The sequence below is a fragment of the Barbus barbus genome (assembly GCF_936440315.1).
Source record: "Barbus barbus genome assembly, chromosome: 31".
NCBI lineage: Eukaryota > Metazoa > Chordata > Actinopteri > Cypriniformes > Cyprinidae > Barbus > Barbus barbus.
In genome coordinates, this window is record NC_136759.1 from 27318137 (window position 1) to 27342803 (window position 24667).

The window sequence follows — 24667 nt, forward strand, 5'->3', positions numbered from 1 at the left end:
TCATTTCTAATTTGCACATACTTGACCTGTACATACATAGTTGTCTATATTATACCTGTATATTGTGTTTTTGCTGCTTTGTACATTGCCTATTGGTTATTTGTTGTTATTCTTTTATTATCTGTGTCCTGTCCTGTTGCTGTCTTTCTGTTGCACTGTGGAGCTTCTGTCACTACAACAAATTCCTTGTATGTGTAAAGATACTTGGCCAATAAAGCTCATTCTGATTCTGATTCTTCTATCAAGTAAGGGTACTGTTGGCGGTGGAAACGCAAGCCGGATCAGGACGTACTGTCCCGAATCATACCACACTGTACTGCACTGGCTCATACCACTCGGTGGAAATGAGCCATAAGACATTTGCTGCACATTCTTTAGGTCCTGCAATTTGCGAGGTGGGTGCTTCATGGATTGGATTTGTTGGTCCAAAAAATCCCATAGATACTCCGTCCTTGAATTCTTTGGCATGTACAAGAGATGTCCGTGGTCTGCAACAACCTTTAGCTAGGTGGTGCGTGTCAAAGTAACATCCACATGAATGCCAGTGCCCAAGGTTTTCCAGCAGATCATAACACTGCCTCTGGTGGCCTGTCTTCTGCTGCCGTCTCTTTCCCCAGGTAAATGACCTACACACACCTGGACATCCATTTGATCTAAAAGAAAAAAACGTGACTCATCAGAGCAGACAATCTAGCTCCTCAGCCGGTAGCTCTTTTGTGTTGCCATACCAGACAGGCTAACCTTCGCTTCCCATGTGCATCAATGAGCCTTGAGCGCTCATGAACCTGACTCCGGTTCACCAGTTGTCTTTCCTTGTACCACATTTGGTAGGTACTAACCACTGCATATCAGGAACACCCAACAATACTTGCCATTTTGGAGATGCCCTGACCCAGTCCTCTAGCCATCACAATTTATTTCTTGTCAGGTCACTCAGATCTTTTTCTTGCCCAATTTTCCTGCTTCCAACACATGAGATATAAAAACTGACTGTTCATTTGCTGCCTAATCTATGCCACCCCTTTACATGTGCCATTGTAACGATATAATCAATGTTGTTCACATAACCTGTCAGTAGTTTTAATGTCATGGCTGATCAGTGTAAGTTAACCATGTATTTTGGAATACCCTCAGAATACATTTCTAGTATAAGCACACAACTTCTGCCAATATGACTGTTGGTGACAGAATGTGGGCATGTCCAGCAACTCAGCGTAAAGTTGCAGTGTGATTTCATGCATTGTCTATCAATGGGGATAAAGAATGCATAGTTCACTTTATCTCTTGACATCTGCTGTAGTCAAAAATCAAAAGTTCATCTCTGGAGATTTGGCAGCATTCCAGAAGTTCACAATCCAGGCACAGTCATTGGTGGGTTTGTTAAAGAATCTATTGTTTGTTTGTTTTTTAAACTAGGACCTCTTGGTGGTCTAGCTGCTGTCAACATATCTCTTATATGGATTCATCTAATACAGGGGTAGACAAACCTGCTCCTGGAAGGCTACCTTTCGTTGGAGTTTTGCTCCAACACCAATCAAACACACCTAAACCAGATAATCACTGTGTTTAGGATTATTAAATGCAGATTGGAAGTGAAATGTGGAGGAAGAGCTCAGACATCACACCCTGAGGTGCACAAAATGCAAAACACTTCAAGAGTTTCAAAGTTGTCATCTGATTGGTTGAATTCTACAGCATTTCTAGGACATTTTGGGATTTTTGTGTCACATTATTTAAAGGACCACCTGGAAACAATCCCACTATGAAGCCCAAACCATGAAAGAAGAAAGTAGTCATATTTACAGCTGTGACAATGAGTGCTTATCAGTCTCAACTAAATTCTGGACTTTCAAAAGTCTATGAAGGTAACAACTTACACAATGTTCATCAATGAATGATTTATTGGTCTGTTATTGCAGGGCCATCGACTTTACATTTTCATCCCCCTAGATATGACACTAAACAAAATGAACCGTTGCTTTACATGTCTATCAGACAGCCTCTTGGCATCCTAAGTCAATGAAAGATGCGCTGGAGCCCAGACCTTGTGCTGTCAGTCTGAAGGTCTGGCTACATGAGATTAGCAGGAAGGTAGCCCTCCAGAAGCAGGGTTGGCTAATTTACCTCAGTTCTCTTTGACAGTCCTCTTCATGCAATCCAGATTTGTGTCCACTATCAGGTTTTCTTTCTTTTTTGAGCTTTTCTGACAACAAGACAGAGCAGAAGACGCTGTTTGCTAGCCATTGTTTGTTTATGCTCATGTCACCACCTGTCTAGTCCCGTGCTACTGATGAGCAGAACCTGATTTTACCAAGTACGACATGTTCCTGGATCATTGGATTTCCTCTGATTTTAGGGATTACTCATGGTTAAGGTTAGGTTTAGTTGTAGGGATAGGGATATGGTCAAGACTAAAATTTTGGATTAAAATGTTGTTCCAGTGTCAACAAAATACAGTATTTTGACCTAGGAACACATCTAACTCAGGACGTGCGATGACAGCATGCACGTCACTAAAGATTCAAAGGATTCAAAATTGTATAATCTGGTACAGTGACTGTCGAAACAAAAACAAAAAAATTGTGTAGTCTGAACTGGATTTTATGCTGCCTTCATGTGCTATCGGAATTATCGTAAATATCAGAAATTGAAAATCTGACATAAACGGCCTCTGGAGTTTTATTTACTACTGGGAAAATAAATAATAAATAATAAATAATTTTGATAAACAAGTGTCCGAGTTGGAAGGGCTATAAACTTTAAACATAGCGGAGGGGACAACGATTGCTGCTGTCTATGCTATACTTTATTACACTATTATTTATTATTGTATTCTTTATTTTATTCTTAATTATTAGTATTTATTAACACTGTTCTTTATTTTCTCACAACAACTACACCTTGTCTTCCCATTAGAGTCGTGAATATATATATATATATATATATATACTGTATATATATATATATATATATATATACTGTATATGTGTGTGTGTGTGTGTGTGTGTGTGTGTGTGTGTATGTGTGTGTGTGTATGTGTGTGTGTGTGTGTGTGTGTGTGTGTGTGTGTGTGTTTGTGAACAATCATTTGAAGTATAGTGTATGTTTAACACTATAAATGCTGCAATAAGCATAAGCAAATAACTAAATTCCAGAATCGTCAAGAAGGTGACTGTCTAGTGAATGAATGCTCGTCTGTCAACCAATGGGATGCTACTGTACATTGTATTCTTTCTGACAGCAAAGCACTTGAATGTGACAAGCTCATAATCACAACTTCATAGGTGGGAAACAGAGGTGTAAAGAGTAACTGAAAACCATACTTGAGTAAAAGTACAGATACCTTACAGTGAAAATTACTCCACTACAAATTACAAGTCACCAATTCCAAAAAAATGTAATCTGATTTTAACAGTACTTAAGTATTTTACTTATACTAAATATAGGCTCAAAGATGCACCGGTCAAATAGACACGGCAGACAAAAACTGTAATATTGTGGAGAAGCTGGAGAAAACAGGCAGAGGCAAGGATCTATCTGCAGATATTTAATGGAAAAACTAGAACAGACAAGAAGCCAAAAACCAAAGGGAACAAAGAACAGAATTGCAGGCAAACAGACAACCATTACATTCAACAACTCACAAAGAGCTAAAGAAACACGAGGGCTGTATATATACACTGGAGGCTAACAAGCTGATAAGATAAGATACAAACTGACTACAAACACCACGGGAGACAGGAAGTGACATAAAAGTCCAAGACAAGGCACAAGAAAATGCAAAAAAAAACAAGAAAGAGCTGATTTGCGAGGAGAGCAATCACACTTCTTTTCTAAAACCAAAATAAAACTGAACACATCGAAATTGCAAAAACAAAACAAACAAAAAAGCAATATCCTTCAAAAAGGTCTCTTCAGTATAACGGATAGATAAAATAATGTTAAGTAAAATTAAAAAGTCAAAGTTTTCTTGCACTGTATGTTTCGGCTGGAGTCATGTCCTCATCTCATATGTAAAACACCTGTGATGCAACTACTTGTTAAGGAAAGGAACTCACATTCATGTAAAGTAGCCTTGTTGACAAGTTTGGGTAAGGGCAAAATGCACAAGATATAGTACTTTCAGTGCCCTGTAGTTGGCAATATCACACCTTTTAGCAGAAATAAACTGCTGCAGAAAAGCTAGATGTCATGCAAAATGTAATGTGTACTATAACACTAATTTCAAATGTAGTGGAGTAATGAGTACAGATGCTCATTCAGAAATGTAGTGAAGTAGAGTAAAAATTGTGAATATCTTTTGTACTCAAGTATATTTTCGGACACTTTGTAGATATACTAAGTACAGTAATTAGTTACATTTACTCAAGTACTTTACACCTCTGGTGGGAAATAGCATTACTATGGCTGTACTAACTCTGTGACTCTAAATAGTCCTCCTGGGGCAGCCATATGGATCCTTACCACAAGTTGTATACCCAAAAGAGTCGCAGATGCACATGCAGATGCAGACACTGACAAGAATTCACTGATCAGTTCTGGTCCAGGTGAATCAGATACCTCCCCTCTTTACAAACTAGGCAGAAATGTAAATAATTTCCTCCTGATGTGAGTGAAAAGATGGCCATCATGGTTGTGGACCCTATTAGCCATGCCACCAATATGCATTGTAGTGTTAAAAGCCAGTTTTAAACTTAACCTCTAGTATGGTTTAAATCATCCAAACTGGTTTAAATGAACTTTTTGTGAGAACATGGGTGTTGTGCACTGTGTGAAACTGTGGTAAGGCCACACCACTAGTCAAGGACCCCTAGAATCATCACCACCTTTCACCCCACTAACAACCCTGTTTGCACTTATGGGAGCGGCTGTATAAAGTGTTCCAGAACAAGCAACTTTTAATTACTTATATTTTGATAATTCCTAATAAAATCATGCTGCTGACCAATCAGTATTCACGTGTCTGAGCAGCCATTATAAAGAGAGTTTGCTGTGTTGAGGTTGCAATGTCTTTGGTCTGGATATGTGTCAGTGTTATATTTGCCAAAAAAAAAAATACAACCACTAAATCAGTACACCTGTAAAGTGGCACTCTGGCCTCCTCATTAGGCTACGTTCAAACTCAGAGCCTTAAGGTCTCTGCACACTGAGTTCGAAATTTTCGCATGCGTTTTTTTGCATTCGCAATCTTAAAAATTCGTCACGCACAGAGACCTTGCACACTGAGTCCGATGCGTTTTAATTAATCCGTTGCGAAAAAATTCGCAAAGCTATACAAAATGTCTTTAAGTAGTGAGGATGATTTTGTTGTCCTCTCTCTTTTTAAATATTGGGTCCATCCAATCCTTATCAAAGAGCTGCGGGATTATCTCGAGAGATTCAAAGTTTATTTCAGGATGTCAATGTCTCAGTTTGATACTTTGCTAGCGATACTGAATCCACATAATAAAAAGAAGACCACCAATGAAGACCACCAATTACCGTGAACCAATTTATCCTGAAAAGAGACTGTCTGAGGTATGGACACACACACACCGAACTGCGGCATCGGAAAGATGCGCGCCAGGCATAAAAAATAGGCTACAGCAGTTCTTTATATTCTGTATTCCGCAATTTGTTTGTCATAAAGTGCTCTGTGCTGCAAGACGAAGTGTATTCATTTGTCTGACACTATTTTGGATTTTGGCTTTCGCTTGTACGGTGGCTCTGAATGGTCAAAACACGTTCTCAAAGCATCTCAAAATGCTTTATACGGATGCGAAAAATGCAAAAAATCGAACCCGATCCGAATTTTTTTTTGACGGACGAAAATTTCGGAGGCAGTGTGCAAACGTGATTGACAAAACATGAGGTCGTATTTATTTTTCAACGTGCGAAAATTTCGGACGAAAAATTCGGACTCAGTGTGCAATGGCCTTTAGTGCTCAATTCCGATTTTCGCTCAAATCAGATTTTTTCAGTTTGTTTGTTTTTTGTTTTTTTTATATTTTTGTTTTAAATGTGGCCAATATCAGATTTCCAGTGTGAACAGATCTTGGTTCTGAACTTGCATGCGCAAAAGAACAATATGAACAGAGTTGCCAGGTTTTCACAAAACAATGTGCCCAATTGCTACTCAAAACTAGTCTAAAACTAGCCCAGTCATGTTCCGGGGGTAAATATCATGTTAGTGGGTTGCTTCATTCCATGGAGTTGAAAATTTAACCAGTTTAAAATTTAACCAGTTTAATATGGAGAAGCACTGAAATGTAAACCTTCGTTTATGTGTTTTTGACCTACAATGTACATGACATGAGAACAGTTAGCTATATAGGTTTGTATGTTAGCATGGACTCGCTAATTTTAACGTTAGCTAGTTTTAGCCAGAGATACCTACAAGATGACATTAACGTTCTGCATGAGCAGATGAAAATTGAATGAGCGTATGACAACCAGAAAATGAAAGTGTTCATCTTCAGTGGGATTAGAGTTGAATGCTTACGGACATTTTGCGCTGTTTTGTTTGGGTTTAGGAAATGGAATAAAATAAATTCCATTTCCATTCGTCTCAGGATACCTGGAATCAGTGTTACCACAGACACATCGTTTTACCATTTTTGTAGCATAAACACCATCAAACCAATGAAAGCTTCGGATCTTCCAATGTTTCTCTGGCACTGAAACCCAAAGATGTCAGAGTTCCAGTCCTGTGCAACTGATACTCAACTGCCATTGGCTCATCTGCGTTCGAGGGGAGGGGCTTACCGACAGGTCAGGTGGACCCATATCTGTGTTTACGCTTGCCATACCTCCTCCATGTTTCCTGAATTGTTGTCATTTAACGCCACTTGTGCTTCCTCCTGAGAATAATATAACATCATTAAACCACAGAAAAGTACCAAATTGTCACAGATTTACTGAAGTACAGAATGCAATACTGATCTGATCTGCCTGTTTACATGACAATTGCATTGGCACATATCTGATTTATATCGTATTTATTTCCACATATGAATGCGGCCTGAAGCCGATCACGAAATGTCCAAATGCATGTGTTTTTTTTTCCTGTTTACACGGTCATAGAACACATCCGATCTGTGTCACATATGACCAAATCGGAATTGGGTCTAACTGACAGTGTTAAGGAGGCCTTAGTGTTCTACACTCAGGGGTGCTAGTTTAACAGAGTCAGTGCCTGGCAGCCCTTTCCCTTTCCAACAAAGAGGAAGAAAAGGCTAACAGGTAGGTAATTCACAAGCAGTCACACTGATTGAACAATACCATCAGCTGAGACAGGTCACAACGTGGCAAAAGAAAAGCAAAAATACAAAGGACAGAATAAAAATAAAACCAGAGTCGTGGCAGGAAAAACTTATCTGAATATTATCAATGCATAAGTGCAGTCTTGAACAATAACATATGAGCTTATTTAAAAAAACAAACTGGGATGTAATGAATACTAAACGGAGAAATGTCTTCATGACCTTGGATGAAGTATCAGTCTGCTATTAACTTACTCTTTAAGTGTCCTCCAATTTCAGAATAAAGGATCAGTTTACAAACCTCAGAACATCATTAGGATTTCATTTAATCTCTTTTTAATTCCTCACTGAAGGTACGCACAGTCATTATTCAGATTACATCCTTTTATGTACTTGTCAACAGTAATGATTTGATTAGTAATTAGGACACTCTTCTCCCAAACCCATTTTTGTTTCGTTTGGTCAGCGCAGTGCAGTCTTACCGAATCCCTTGAGTCAGCAACTGGCAAGCACAGGATCTTAAGCCATTACTGAGTGTTTGTATTTATGAGGACCATCCAGTAGACACCCATGGGGTGTCAGTAAAGGACAAGAGAAGTCCCTTTCAGTACAGACAGTTTCTATTGGCTTTAAAGGTTATTGCTCACCCAATTGGTCTCAGTCTGGCAGTGTCACTTGCATTATGACTTCATCACCCTGGGAAATGAGGATGAGAGGAAAGAAAAACAGTTGCTAGCCATCCGTCAATGTCCGTCTCAAATTACCGCTCGACCAATCACTGCTAAAGATCAATAGGGAGCCAGTCGGGGAGGAGCGTGAGATGTAGCCAACGGGGGATAGTAGAATAACTGATCAATACAGGAGGATGGATTTTGTCATCTTGGAAATGCACTGTCAGAGAGAGAGTGCTTCACTATGACACTCCAACCAATATTAGAGACACCCTGGAAGACTTTGATGGTGCACCAGAATTTTATGTTTTAGAAGAGCGCAGAGCCCCAAGAAAATCTCTACTGTACATCTCAGTATTGCATGCATCAATAACTGTCAGCTGTTTATCCAGATGTAAAGGGATAGTTTACCTGAAACTGAAAATTGGCTTCATTTACTCACCCTCATGTCATTCAAAATGTCGTTCATTCTTCTGCAGAACACAGAAATTGTCTGTACAATGAAAGTAAATGGGGTCCAAAACACTGAGATATTACCATCTTTTGTGTTTTGGCACAAGAAAGAAATCTCTTTAAATAATTTCAAGACCACTTGAACAGTTGTTGTAAATCCATTCAAATTTATACAAAAAAATAAAAAGTTCAAAATGTCTTGAAATTTGTCTGGAATAAGTGTGCTATGTGTCCAAGAGCACTGGCCTCTGTGAAGTGTAATATTACATGATCAGAGTAGCTCAAATTGAAAACAAGACCTCCATGACCACCTGATTACTTTTCCACAAAACTTTATTTCTCCTGCTGTTTCTTTGTTAGTTCTTTTCATTCATATATTCATTTCGGGGTTTTATTTTGTCGAGGAAAGGTGACTTGTCCCGAGGCATCTTATTATTTTTGTAAATTTCAGTGATTTAAAGTGTAACATTTCCAGACTCCAAGGTCAAAGCCGTGTTCTCCCCTCCTCCTCTTTCCGTTCCCCTCGCCCTCCCAGCCAATCGATTGTTTCTAAAGAGCTCAAACGGCATGTGTCCACCCTGGAGTCTTTCGGCAGCTCAGGCAAAGGGAAAACGCTGGTGGGGACGCAGGCGGAAGAGAAAACACTCTCCCACTTTTTCCTGAATCGGAGCGCTGGCAGCGTGACCTCGGAGTCAGGGTGAGCGGGTGTATTGGCACAGGTACAAGACTGCTAGGCCCCTGTGCAAAACTGCCCTGGCTCGCACCGTGCTCTGCCCCCACTTGTGCCTTCGCCAGCTGCCAAGTTGAAAAGTTTTTCAGAGATGGATGTAAATTTCTTGAGCTCTGTTTATTAAAGCCTGATTACAAGATTGGATGCGGTCTAACTGACTCTTTCATGTTTTGACAAAGCGGAGTGTTTGTTAAAAACATGAGGCCATGCAACAGGTCAAACGACTGACTCTCTGCAACCTTGCAAATACACCAAAGCATGCGGCGGTCAAAATGCATAATGCAAGACAAGACAACAAATGGAGCGGTTAAATATGAGTGACCGTTCGCTAAGGCTACGGTTACCCTAACCCTTTGATCACTTGTGCCATCCTCATCAGCATATTTGGCCTCGATACCCAGCTGTCAATAAACGCTTGAGGTTTAGGTGGGAAGCAGATGACTTACATTTCCAAAAACCTGCAGTACTCCGACAAGAAAAAGTGCGTACGTCTGCTCAGACCCTGACGTGACGCTAAACACTTTTTATTTGGATTAAAGCGTATGCACACTCTAAGATCAACCCTTTATAAATGAGGCCCTAGGTGTTGACCCTGTTGCACGCATGCCGGTGCCATTTTACAGAAGCAGAGAGGAAGAACTAGCGCCAGGTTTGAGTAGAGGCGCAGAAAGAGCACCTGCTGAGCAGGTAAAGAACTTTAACCGCTTTAACAGCCGGGTCTCGCTTCCTCTCGCTTTCATACACCTTGACTCATGCGCTGCCACTGTCCTTGCTTCTCCAGCCCCACAGGGGGTCAGCCATGTAAGGAACATAAAAGGCCAATTTAATTTAGCACGTCCACAGCTCCCAAGTATTTTAATTCAGACAGCTATGACTGAGGAGTTAATATTTCACTTGTCAGAAGGCAGGTCGAGGCCACTGAATCATTGTAATTCTCATTAAGAGGCTCTCCCCCAGCAGCACCCTAATTCAAAATAATGAAAGTAAAGACTGAGAGCGATTCTAATGCCAGTTGAGTCCTATCTTTTAATATTCCCCCCTTGATGGATTAGAGAACCGGGAAATTCATCTTGGATCATGGGACCTAATTCAATAAGGGATCATTCCAGGAGTATTGCATTTTATAATAATGTCATTTAAAGTGTCGTCTTCCATTGCGGCTGTCCCATATGTATGCTTATATAATGGTGCCAGAGGGATAAACTTTTACAGCGGGAACCACTCTCCTACCATTGTACGCTGTCAATCGCTCTCTCTCTCTCTCTCTCTCTCTCCCTCTCTCTCTCTTTCTCTCTATCTCTGTCACTCACTCTATCTCTCTGTTTCCTCAGTCTTACCGTTTTCCTTGTCCAACCACATTTAAGCACAATGTTCAATTTTATTTATTTATATTTGATTAATGTTTGAATCTTAGGAAGTAGAGATGTGGTACATGGAAATTCATGCTATACACTAACATTTAATCCATTATTATAAAATAATCAAAAACTTTTGAATGGCGTCCCACGCAGTGTTGTAGTTAACACCAGCTCATTCAAATCCAAGACAAGATGTAGTCCACATGCACCAATAAAGTCCATGACAAGACCAAGTTCAAGTCCAACAACATCTAGAGTCTATGAACATATTTTTATCATTGTGTCATGGACAAAGGAGCATGTGGACTTGGTCTTGATTATAGGATTGCAAAGGAGCGGGAACTTTCCGGTAAATTTCCAGAAACTTTCCACAGTTTTTGGATACTTTCAGAAAATTTTGGAAACTTTCTGGAAATTTACGAGAATCTTTCCATTTCTTTGCAAACCTAGTGTTGACTCAGACTTGACCCTCTTCTGATCTCGCTCAACTTGGATTTCAGTCTCGACTGAAACACTGGTCCAACATTACAAAACTGTTTATTTTGGAGAAGAAATAGGAAAATGGTGAATATACAAACTATTCTGGTATTAAAATCCATGTGAATGGAAGTTGTGACCGACTTGAGAATTGTAATGTATTTCTGAATTAAACAGAATATTGAATAGAGGGTGGAGCTTGTTTTTAGGGCTCCTCCTAAAGAGGAGTGGCTAGAGATGTTCTGTCCAAGCTGTCAAACTGACATCATCAGAGAAGGAACACCAATTTTTGCAAATGTTGACTAAAGATTACAAAGGCAAACTAATTTTGGCAGCACTTTATTTTGATGGTCCTCTTTAGTTTATTATAACTTTGTAACTCCATATCATCTAGCAGTCATTAGAGTATTAGTGACTGTCTCATTATTGTGATGGACATTCTACTGACTATAAGTAACTTTGCTTGTACATGCCAACTTATTCTACTAACCCTAACCTAACAGTCTACTAATACTCTAATCAGAGTTAGTTGACATGTAGATGCAAAGTTACTTATAGTCAGCTGGATTTCTAAAGGGGACATTAAAATAAAGTGTAATAAATAAAGTTTTTCTGTGTACTAACTTGCACTGATTAATTGTTCACCACAAGACTAGTAATATGTGCTAACAAATTTAAATAGAGTCAATTTTGTTCTCATGCCGACTCTAAAAACATGGGAGTTGGAAATTCGTGTATATCTGACATCAGCTCTTTGCCTAAATGGCGAATCAGAAATGATGACACTGTCTGTCAAGCATGGTGGAGTGTGACCTGTTAAAAGATCCCCCTGTACTCATTAAGATAAGATGTAGCGTTTTAAAGGCCCTCTCCAAAATGACAAAGGGCCCCTCTTGTGTCTGCACCACCTCGCTCTTGTACTCATCCCACGACAGCGCGACTCCCAGGGTTCTTCTGCTTCTATCTCTTCGTGTTTTATCGCTCCTGTCTTCCACCGACAGAATCAGCGCTCACATTCCTCTGCCCCATGATGTGCCTCACATCCCTTTTTGGTGTTGGGTTTTCATGCAGTCAAGGGCAGATCCGGGATCAGACGCGACCCCTTTTGACTTCACTGTTTTATTTCTGTGCAATGCCAAAAACTGGTGTGAAACCAGCATGTCATGTTCTTACTGCAAAGGCACGGAAAGAGCAAGTGTGACTGCAGCGTCTTCAAATATTAACACTGTGAGAAAGAGAATATGTTCTTTAGACAGGCGCAGCGCGGGTTTCTCAAATAGTGCAATGACTGACAGCACTGTAAGTGATTTAAAGTGAACCAAAAGCCTAAATGTTTTAACATGAGAGAGAGAGAAAGAGAATAAGTAAAGATTGCAGGTGATATAAACTGAACCTGTAGGCAAACTTGCGAAATTCATTTTTGTATTCAGAATAAGTAACATTCCTATCACACACACACATACGCGCCACACCAGCCGTGCGCACATGGACGCTAATGCATGGCTATTTAATTAAATGTTGCCAGATCACTGGGCCAAATAGGTAATCCAATAGCTCTGTAGGAGCCGTGTTAAATCCTGTTCCATCAAAGCCTGCTTGCCCCTGACAGCCCCTGTGATGTTTCCCTGGAACATCATGTCTACTTAGTCTGTCCCTTTAAAGACTTTGACATAATTTTATATTGAGTAACAATCTATTCATCTGCATTATCCGCAAACCCACAAGCAAGCGCACGTTCGACTGACATTGGCCTGAGCCATTATACATACTTGACCGCTCAGGTCTATAATATGGTAACCCTTTAGAGTGGGTCCATTTAGGGTCCAGATTAACTTTAAGTAAATCATGAGATTACTTAATACTGCTGACAAGATGCAACTGAGATCTAAATATCAGACCTTGAACATAATACTTAATATCTCACATATTAAGGGATACTTCTCAGATACTTCTCAGTGAATTTGAATGTCTGAACACTGAAAGATCCATAAAACACATCCATAAAGATCCATAAAAACAGAATAAAATGTGGAGAGATTTTCCTTTGGGTGGGTCGAGGATTTCTTATGTACCCTGGTGGAAACAAAGTGGTGTGGAAAGTGGATTTATAGTGCTTCTTTGCCTGGTTTGTGAACTGCCAGCTGTTTTGAGACACACTGTTAATTTCTGTATACAATACTGATTTCAACAAAGCGGTAGGGTTCATACTGAGATTTGTGTAATTCAAGACTCTTAGTATAAATATCACATGACGTGAGTGTATGGTTATTGTCATAGCACATTGTTTCAAAGAATATTCCAATGTTCCGTCTTGATGAAAATATATTTAAGTAAAATAAATAAAACAGAAAATTATGTATGGTTAATTTACAACTTCAACTGAGAGAGTAAACTTACAGTATTACTATCACAAGGGTAAATGCGCTTTATGTCTTGTGTGATTTTCACTTTGTGGGGATGAAATGCCTCGGTTTGTCCCCCCCTCAGGGCCGGTTAATTGTTATTATTGAGTTGCGTTAGTGCCAGCTGCAACAGGAATTACATCAAAAATAAATAAATGCTCATAGTCCGTAAAAGATTTGCCGGTCCGTCCGCACTACCTAAACAGGATGCCGAACAACAATTCTTCACTTTGTTTGACTTCATTTAGTATTGTGCAGCTTTCTTCCCAACAGATAGATTAAATTGCTGCGAGTGTTGCTGTTTTTCCCAGCCTTTATAAAACAGGCCTTTATTTGGTCAGTCCCATTGTTTTCATCTTGACTGAGTGCCATTGAGGGCCGTTTTAAATTATAAACATTGCTTACGAAGTGGTTCACACAGGCGCACTGCTCATAGGATAAATCCAAGCAATGGGCTGCTTTAATTGGTGTATTTGAGCAAGTTTTAGGCAGGTTTCTATCTCTTTTTCTCTCCATTTCGCACCTTTGAAGTCTGTCTTTCATCTCCTAGCTCTCCCCTGATGTTGCTTGTCTTGTGTCTGATGATGTGCGCACATTTCTCTTTCGCGGCACTTAATATATAACAAAGGCAAACCTTTGGAGAGCTACCTTATCTTTGTGTTCTCTCGCTCTCCTCACCTCCTTTCAAGACCGCTTCGGAGTTTGATTCAACATTCATTGACATTTTCTCAAACACACTACCTCTCTCTGTCTCTCTTATGGGTGTGGAGACATATTTAATATGTCATCTTCAGTGGAGACGGCGAACTTTCCGTGCTTCAGATTTAACAATAAAACAACTTAAGTGTAGATATGGTGCTTCCTGTAATGGGCAGAAGCACTGTTGGCCTGCTCGGCTGTACGATAAAAGCTGAAAGGCTGAAGACTGTTCAGCATTAACTGTCTGGCAAGTTGTACAGTGGTAAATTTAGCAACAGGTCATGAAGCTCAGATATACAGCATGGAGAGCTCAAGGGATGAACCTGACCCTCAAAATGCTGCTTTACTGCTCTTATCGTCAATGCAGGGTTAACTGCTTGAAGTTTACAGGGGTTCGAATGGCTCTCAGTAGCATTTCTAGGCTGGGATACAGTTTGTGTGAACCTCCCACTCTTGTGAGTCACACTTGTGCATCTTAAAAATCATTGCAGAATGCAGAGAGAAGAGGGAACGAGATGAAGGAGAGGAAGACGTACTGTAGGAATGTGGAGTCGGTGTGACTCTGTGCTGGTGTGAAGCCTGTTGACTGAAGAGAGTGTGGGAAAAAATGATTGCTCTCTCCATCATTAATCTGAAAAGTACTTCAGTGCTGCCGTCCTGTTGTCTCCTTGAGTACTTGTAGATTGATAAAGCTTAACAATGAGATAAAAAGTGGACTATCCATTGCTCTCCAAATGTAAATTTGACATGACACTATATCCTTGGGTCAAAGAATCATTGAATCTCTTAAAAGCATACTGTAAATTAAATTTACTGTCACGGTAAAGTATTGTAATCGGGCTATTTGTACAGCACTGGAAAGCAGTAATTACAATAAACAAACAGTGTCATTCTCTGAATTTCTGTGGTGAAATTGGCCATTAAATGACTGTGATTAGCAGTGTAGTGCTGACTAGCTGTGACTACAGTATAATCTCTTGTATTTTTTACAGATGAACTGTGATAGTGTGATTTCCACAGGCAGAATAAATGATGCTGTTGTATTTTCACTGCTTGCTGGTTGTTGTTTTTGGTGGTCACTTTTATTTTGTAATGTTTTGGGTTTATCTTTTCATATGAAAATTAATTGTTTGTTGTCACTATTGTCATGTTTTGTGTGATGAGTGTCGATACCTATGTGCTTTCAATCTAAAGAAAGAAAGATGCACTTATATTTTTAAAAGCATATTTAAACTGTTGTGGAGGACTTGATGGTAAACATTTTTTAACACCATTTGTTCTCCAAATTTAGTATCAACAAATGGATTCACTTGAAACACTTTTGCACAGACTGGAAGAGACTTAACAACTTGAAACCCCAACCAAACTGAACACTAACCTCCATAATCGTTAAACAAATATTTTCAATAAAACATCAGCAATAAATAGAATCAAATCTCTTTTACCATTGTGCATCTGCAACACACAACACATTAGAGTTTTATTAGTGTGTGTGTGTGTGTGTGTGTGTGTGTGTGGTGTGCTGCTTTGGAGCAAAGCCATGCTCTTGCCATTGTTAGCACATTCTCTAACAATTGAGCCAGAGGAAAAGTCATGTTAAACTCTTCCGATAAGTCCCTATGCTTGCCTAAGCATACCAAATTAAATTTTTCATGTAGTGGCTAATGGGGTTTTCCCTATTGTGGGATCCTACAAAGAAAGGAAATCTCCTTATTTTTGTTATTATAAAGTACTTTATGGTGTTATGAGAGAAAGCAACCTGGTTTGTCTGCAAAATTCTGAAAACATCTATTTAAAAATTATAAAAATAAATAAATACGTTGATTTGAACCTAAAATCATTCAGTGATCAGTTCAGTGTTGTGTTATTGCAGCAGCTGGAGGAATTCAAATCTTAATATAATAACATACTCTCTTAAAAATAAAGGTGCTTCACGATGCCATAGATAGAAGAACTGTTTTGTCTAAATGCTTCCATGAAGAACCTTTAACATCTGAAGAACCTACTGTTTCACAAAAGCTTCTTTGTGGCAAAAGAAGGTTCTTCAGATTATAAAAAGGTAAGAAAGAGATGGACCTTTAAAGAACCTCTGACTGAATGGTTCTCTGTGGAACCAAAAATGGTTCGCTGTTTTAAGCACCTTTATTTCTGAGAGTATAGGCCTACTGTATTTTTAGAATGGGTTGCTATTGTAATTTATTGTGTTAAAAACTGCTGTTTGTTACAGTGAAGTTTGCAGTCGAGGTCTCTAATTTGTCAGATCACTTTTCTATTTCTAGTTCAAGGTCATACTGTTTACCGGAGTGACTCTCACTTATAGCATACTCAGAAAATTGAAGAAAAAGTATATGTTTATATCCAAAGCGCAGTGTCCAAATCTGCTGGTAAATTTATCCGATTTGGGGTAAATCGTTAGTTTTTAATACCCACCTTTCGTCCTCTGTACAGCCATCCCTCATTCACAAGTTTGTCTCAACTAGGCATAAGAGGAATCAATAATTCAATAGCACTGGCGTCCGAGTCCAGCCCAGAGCTGGATACACAAGCCCTCTTTATACCGCGCCTTTGTTAAAGCAGTATTAATTAATAGGCCAAAACATTGTACTTTGTATCCAGACAGTAATCTGACCAGACAGGTTATTCGCGATAGGAGATGCCATTTGGTATTTATCAGATTCCCAAGAGAACCGCTTCGGATCTCTACAGGCGGCCTGATGAAGCTTCAGAAGAATGCAAGCGATGCGCCATATATATATATAATTACGATCACGTGTTCCGTAAATATGGTTAATAAATATTTTATTCTTGTTTATTTGTTTAAAACAAAATGAACAAAAATATTTCATATGAAAACATTTTTTCTTTTTTCTAAAGTGTTATTTTGACTGCAGAAGAAGCTCAGTCCCAGCGGCAGTCTGCATATGTTTCAAACACCCGGAGCTGAAAGAGGTCCGTGCGATTTTATCATAAGCGTTTCCCCAATAAATAAATATGTATTTACATAATCATATATATAACTGATTTTTGGCAACACGTTATAAAAGCATTCACTAGTAATAAAAACAATCGTTGTATAGCCTAATGCGTGACACAACAGAATCATCCAAACAAAACAGAAACGAGTCGACTTTTAATTAAGTCTGTTCACATTGTATAATTTCAGACATTAAATTATAAGAGCAATTATAAAAGAAGAAAGTGCACATGAAGGATTCTGTTTAAACGCTCCCATCACATGCAACTATTTACCAAAAAATCAAGTGAAATAATAGCCCTACGAGCTACGTATACCACGACACAGATGCTGCAGTCTTTCTTACATTTATTTTATGAATCGAAAACACGGTGTTGAGCTCACGTTTCACAGTCATGATAAAATCATAGATATCATAAAAATGAGTGCCCGCAGTCGATGTCCTTTTATAACCCTTATAAAACATGAACATTACATTTAGATTCACATGGTTGTACAAGAGATGAAGGAACAAGATCGAAAAGAAAATCCAGAGTGCTTCCACAATGCCTTGATGAAGCATAAAACAACCAAAATATTATTATTTATTTTTTGTCGTTATTAACATATTTTACACGTGCCCGTACCATATCAATATTAGTGTATTACCTGAATTAGATTTTTACACCGAGAATAAAAGCCTGATGTGTGTTAATGTGAACTGGGCATCTGACGGAGACTCTCTATTGAATAATCACCCGATATTGGATTATATTCACAATACACTCATTAATAGGCAAAGCAATGACCATCGTTTCGTTTAATGCTCATTTATTTTGTTTCAGAACTCAAAGAGCATAAATCTTAACTTAAATCATGTTTTACATGAAAACACTGGAGTTTTCATGTTTGGCAACAAAAGTGATTTCTGTAATATTTCACAAATATCCACAGAGAAACTTTGTTTCAAATAAAACGAGGCCAGCCTCTTTATTTCCATTAATTACTAATAACGTATTAAAGCAGAAATGTTCTCGTTGTCACACAAACAGCCGAACAATCGTCCCAGCTGCTTTATATCAATATATTCACATTCAGCTTCTTGTCTTCTGCAAAAGTTCACTAAAAGTTCAACTTTTCTCGTAGTTCATTCGACGCTTTGTATTGTCCCTCCATCCGCGAAAAGATCCACGTAAAGTTTGTCCACTTCACAGTTTGTGTTCTTCCTTTTCTCTCGCGTGTCCTTCATGAAAACATAAATAATGTGTTTGTTTTTCTGCTTCGGCGTCACAGCCCCAGCGCCGCCGCGTGTTTTTTCGCCTTCAGTCTCAGATCCGCGATGCTCGAGTTCTTGTTGGTGTGTTTAGCCGCCGCTGCCGCCGCCACCACCGAAGCTGCCGAAGCGGATTCCGCCGCGAGCGTCGCCAGGGGCAAACCGAACGGCGGGGCTGGAAACATCATGTAGGGCGCATGCGCCGCCAGGTGCGAGTGCAGGTGATGGTGCGCGTGGGCCACGGCGCTGTCCAGCTGCAGCTGCGCCTGCACCTGAAAGGAGAAGGGCGGCACGTTGCAATGACTATCCTATGGACGCACGGGTGGGAAGAGAGGGGGAGAAACACATTAACTTAAGAGAGACTATATGCAGAGCCGTTACTGGGCACTGGATCAATTGCATGTAACATCATAGCTAAAAAATTAAATAAAAAAATGCATCCGGACACCTGCACCCCATTCCCCCCACCCAAATCCATGGGGCATGCACAAAAAATTCACAAATCTCAAGTCGTCTAACAGTTATATTATTCATCTAAATGTCTTTGCAATAACAAAAGGAGGGAAATCTGAGCGTGGAATCATAGAAATGGTTGTGAAAGTCTGTAGCACGCCTCTGTATTGTAACTTGCCTGCTGGAATGGCATGCGCAGAGCTCCCACGTTGACATATGGAGCAACACGACACGCTTCAAACTGACTCGCCGCTCCGATCAGGACTCCTGAAAAAAAAATGTTGACATTGAGTTTTTATCTGTGTGTGCTCAAAAACTAGATGCATTAATGTACATTTCTGCACATTAAAGGACAAAATGAACTTGGATACACCGTTGTAATAAATATCCGATGATTTATCAACAAAAACAATAAGGTTTTAATAATACAGAAAACCAAAATAAATACAAAACCTAACATTCCTAATTTCTATAGCAGAGTAAAAAGCGTTTGAATTCAACGCACCTTTATGTAACTGATTTTCCTGCTTCCTGCATTTGGCCCGTCGGTTCTGAAACCAGACCTGAAAACACAAGCATTGATTGACAGCTGTTGGTGAGGGCATGTGTACATCCTCCCAAAATGACAACAGTCTCAGCAAAACTATGCATCTCTGAGGACCTCTAAAATATTCATAACGCTTAACCGCACATTTTAATTATTATATCTCTATAACGAGCGGCGAATTGACGTAAAAAGCGATCAAATATAACCACAAAACAAACAGATTTGTTCAAATGTTAAACAAACGGAATCTTCATAGCATGCATCTAATATATCGTCTTTCTGCAATGGTTTAATCTATCCGGGGATTAGAGTCCCAGAAGAAGCAAAGTGGTCTTCTAATAGCAAATATACCCAGCATGGGACTATATGCCTGGACTTCAATAGCTGGCTAAAATCGAGACATTAATTGCTTATATCAGAGAGAAAGTTAGAGTCATATTTCTCTGCCATATATCGAGTTTTGGAAATGATTGTGTCTCATGCATCTGTTTTGAATCGTGCATACTTCCAGTGCACTGTTTATTCATTTTGATTCAGTCTAACGACGAGCGAGCGACACTGCATTTGCATGATATTTCTGCTGTAAGTGAAAGTGGAAACACGATAATAAATATATGATAATAAATCCCGTTATGATTTTATCCGGTAAAGCGGCAGTGTATTGAGCCAGCGGTGTGGCCTTGTCTGTGAATACTGAATATGAAAAGAGCATCAGATCTTTATTTGGGTAAAAATGATAGATAATTTATGTAAATCCGCAGGCCTTGCTTGGGACAATGCCCTTTGCTAAGATCCCAAAGAGAGACGATGGTTTAACTTTTTCCAGGGAGGTCTTTTGAGCCCATTTTTTTTAAAGGACCAATGTATTCAAAGAGTGAATTTTATATCCCCACCCAAGGAAATAATAGATAAAAGAGAGTGAAATAAGATATTGTTTTTTTCTCTCTTCTGATCAATCACACCAGAGCCTATGTCTGTGTTGAATGTCATTATTCGGCTCAGTCGCTCGTCTCTTGTTACACATATATTGAGCCTTATTATGTTTCTGTGCAGATGGTCTTCCCCATCCTAAAAAGCACACTACAGATGTTGCCTGCAGGCCAATGCGCACAAATCAGGGAATCATTTTTGTTCGTTGTTTTGTTCATTGTCGCTCAGCGGCGTTGATTTAAGCGGCTTAATATCACGTTTTTTTCCCCGACAATATCATTCAACACATAAGCTGATATCTAATTTTATTTAGCACGCTATGACTGTAAATAGCTAGTATGCACATATCCCAACACTAATAATAGCAACGTTAATCTGTGCTGTAAACTTTGTGTTTAGCAGTGCTATAGTTGGCCAGAACAACAATATAGGAGTGTACATGCAACACTTTTTTGTAACGCAATTTGTATAGGCCTATATTACTCTTTTTATTAATCGATTTTATTTCAAATACATTTGCATTTTTAATCTACTTGGGAATTATTTCGGAGACTCTGCATTGTTAGCCTGATGCACGTTAGCAGAACCTGTAATTACGTAATAATAGCACGTTATATGCAGTCACCTAAATATATAGCCTAACTAATTCATGAATTATTTTGCACTTCATATGCAATTGGCCTCTTACGTTCAACATTGCATTAATCGAAAGTGTTTCTCCTCTCGCAAGGGAAACCATAATGCACACTGCATCCATTGCACAGCACACATGTAGACAGCACATGCATGCCTGACCTGTACCCTGGCCTCCGACAGCCCGAGTCTCTGGCTCAGCTCCTCTCTCATAAAGGCGTCTGGATAGTGCGTTTCATCGAACAGTCTCTCCAGCTCATTCAGCTGCTCAAGGGTAAAGTTAGTCCGACTCCTTCTCTGCTTGATTTTAGTCTGTGTCTCATCCTCCAGCGGCTTACAATCCTCTTTGCGTTCCTTCATATCTGTGTTACCTAAAAACGGAGCAGAAACCACGAATGAACGCTTCATCCAGTGATGAGAAAGGATGTCCACTGATGTCGGTCACGGATGTTTTGTCCTACACCGAGCTCTTTAATTATTTACACACTATACATATGCATGGAGAGTCTCTCTGAACCGGATGCTTAGGACAGGAATATTATCCTATTGTACGTCAAATTAACAACCTGGCAAAACGGCTCAATGTTACGAAAATGAAATCAATAAAGACAACAATTAACGCAGCTGAATGAAAATCCCTGCTGTCAAAATAATTCACCTGTATTAAAAACAACAGCCTGTATGTTAGATGTTTAGTGCTTCTAAAGGAAGAATAATAGGCAGGCTACGTCTAATCCAAATGGTCAGCAGATCACATTATTGTTATTATTATTATGGCTGTTGTTCTCGTGATATTATTTTAAATATCAGACTTCAAATAGGCTAATTGAAATAGGCCTAGGCCTTCAGCGGTTTTTTTTAATGATTTATAATACATTTGATTTATACATTATTATTTTCCGTTACAAAACCCTTTATGTACATCTACCTGCGGATAGCCTACACATTTATTTATTTATTTCTATAGATGCTTATCTCATGGATAATCGATAATCTTTCAAACGTCATAACCTCTGGCGTTTCACAACTATTTATTTATTTTTAATAAAAAACATATATAGGCCCCCATGCAACTACTGTCCTACAAAAATATAGGCTACAGCCACAATGTTACAGCGCTCGATTTGATCACTTAACTTTTGATTGATTCTTTTGTTTTCATAACAGCGATGACTGTCAAATGATTATAGTATTATTATTACGTTTCGCATAACCTGAACGAAATTAACGTGACTTTAAAATAGGCCTATAATAAAACATATCGAAAGCGAAGAAGTTCTAAAACTTAAATTATGGACAGTAAATAGGCCTCTGAAGAAGAAATAGCGTGATGAAATAATTTTCGTAAATATACCGGGTTATAAAACGAAGGGAGCACTCACCGTCTGTAAGTTTGGGGCTGATCGAGTCTCTGGTTCTCTCTGAGGCGAGCATGTCCGCTTCTCTGGCCGGCGATGAGCGCACGCCGCTCCGCGTGATGCTGCTCACCTCCTCGCGAACCGGTTCCCCCGACAGACTCTCCCTGTTTCTCACCGAGCCGGTCTCCAGCACCTCCCGGTACGTCACCACTTCCTTCTTTTCCTTCACTTTCTGATCAAAAGATTTGGAGACAAACGCGGTAAGTTCTTCCATCACTGCGCCCAAGAAGAAAAAAAATGCAATCTTCTCTTTAGATCCTCAGCAGTCTACCATAACACATCAACATCGGCCTGAATGCGAGATGATGTGACGAGATCTTTGACAGTTCCTCTGGTTGCGGAGTGTGCGGACTTGCTGCCGATTCACTATTGAAGTCACACTATTTATACTTGAAGCGTCTGCCCCTTGATCCGCGCTCCTCACCACGAGCCCCCTTCCCATAGAGGCGGGCTGGGCTGGGGCTGGGATGGGTGGGGGAACCTTATCTGTCCTTCAGATCCACATCAGCCTTCCATGCTTGCTATTGGCCAAGATTGACAAGAGGAGCAAATTAATGTCATTAAGCTAGACTGGTTAGAGTTTGGAAACACCAGGGATCGTGATGATGATGATGTTGGGATGAGGCCAAAACTACTGAAAAGGGCATCTTATTCCGCCACTGTTTGATCTGAGCTGGAAAACGAGTGTGATAGAGATAACGAGAAGAGGAAAAGACAAATATGCACTTTGTGATCATGGAAGTGACACATGCAGTAAAAACATCATTTGGACCCACAATTCTTTTGTAGACGAGAAATAAAAACTGAATCCTCACAGAAAACAGCTGTAAGGCTTGCGGGATAATTATTTAACCTTCTTAAACAATCTTCTTTTTTTTTTACAGTAGGTTATATATTTATTAGAGAGTGAAAATATTTTTTTTCTCCCATAAGTAGGACGTCTAGTTAATTTAATGAGAATATGAAGAATCAAATCTAAATCAAAACTACCAATTTGAACAATTTAGTGAAAGAGCATCTATTACGCGTTCTGGGTATCCTACATTACAACAGCCGTAAAAATGAGCTTCGTAGAGCTTAAGCATTAATAAAATAGGCTGAACGTGCTGCTATTATACACTTATTATTTTCTGACAGCATGGAAGAAATATTCACTATTTTAAAAATCCCGTTTAATTAATATTTCAGCACTCAGAGGACAACTGTTTCTATTATTAGCAACAGCTGCCTAATGACTTGCAATATCAAAAATAAATAAATCTTCAGATTCTGTGCTGTTTAATTGCTATTCAATTACACAAACTTAGTAAAATTATTGCATATTTGCATAATATGTTTAATTAGCCGTCTTACTAAATAAGTGCATTTGGGCATCAAGAGCGAATTAAAATAAATAAATAAATAAAATAAAAATGAACAGAACCAAGTAGCACAAGACAGCAAGAATAGCCTATTAGTTCGGCGGCTTCTACTGATAAATTACAGCACACCTTCTCATTAATAATTACATCACAATGACATATTTATCTGATAAGTGCCTCTTATATTAATGTAAACGCATTCTTCAAGCATTCGAAACGCTGCAAAAAAAATAAATAAATATGTTTTGTAAAAAATGTTTGCACATCATGCAGCTAAAACGATCACAATATCTTCACGATTAGGCATATCTCTCAATCTGTACTTTGATGAGAGCATTTCTTTCTTCCTCAAAAAGACGACGGAATTATTAAGACTTCAGTTTGACTTTTAGAAAAAAATAAAAAAGATGATTTTGTGTAAGTAGCTGAAGTTTTACCTTCAAATCGTTACGATTACTTCACATGTTCATTCTGAATCTGTCTCTATATGCATCTCACAGACAGCTCAATACAATTTAATTTCTTTCTTTTTTTAAAAATAGACACAACTGTCCATAACAGGCTGCATTCCGACCAAAAATATGAATTATGATCTCAAAATCGCTTTTTCACTCGGCCTGCGGTTTCTCAACACTTAAAACAAAAACACAATCCAAGCTTTAAGAATCAGAAGAGAAATGTCTTGTCGCTGAGAAATGAACAGAAATCAAAGTATTTCAGGTTTATCTCGCGCGATCATGAAGGTGAAAGCGGCTGGAGATCGTGTTTGATTGGTAATGCCTGCTGCGCTCGCATCGATGAGCTCCACATCTCTTACTTCTGTCTGTTCAGCGGCTCATGGCGCTGTTCTATGAGTTATTGTTGTGAGTGTGTATCGTTATCTAGGTAAGAGTGTGGATATAGACATAAATATACATCTTTTTTACATATAAACGTCAAAATAAGTTAGCGGACGTGCTGTTTATTGATTAAATAACGTGTGTTAGAGGAAGCGCTTGGAAATGTTGAGGAAATCGTGCTAGTAAGACTGACAACATTAGCTATTGAAATGTTTATATATTTTATAGT

General features: G+C 39.1%; 2 protein-coding genes across 3 annotated transcripts in view; one reads left to right on the top strand and one right to left on the bottom strand.

Annotated features, from left to right (window-relative positions):
- Positions 1-17600: 17600 nt before the first annotated feature.
- Positions 17601-22452, bottom strand: LOC306850987 (short stature homeobox protein 2; the record flags this gene model as incomplete). Its single annotated transcript, XM_079386981.1, has 5 exons — positions 17601-18565; positions 18889-18977; positions 19216-19273; positions 20983-21191; positions 22203-22452. The coding sequence occupies 5 exons, from the start codon at positions 22450-22452 to the stop codon at positions 18272-18274; spliced, it is 900 nt and encodes a 299-aa protein (XP_079243107.1). The 3' UTR covers positions 17601-18271.
- Positions 22453-24374: 1922 nt separating this feature from the next.
- The window catches only part of LOC306850982 (uncharacterized protein), a 145375-nt gene continuing 145082 nt past the window's right edge, over positions 24375-24667 (top strand). Inside the window, exon 1 of one of the 2 annotated variants that reach the window (XM_079386975.1) lies at positions 24375-24484. Coding sequence is in view for 1 of the 2 variants with exons in the window: in XM_079386974.1 (XP_079243100.1) it covers positions 24450-24484 (35 nt within the window). In the remaining variant the exon portion in view is untranslated. The remainder of the gene's footprint in view (positions 24485-24667) is intronic. The other variant, XM_079386974.1, reaches the window with a different exon arrangement.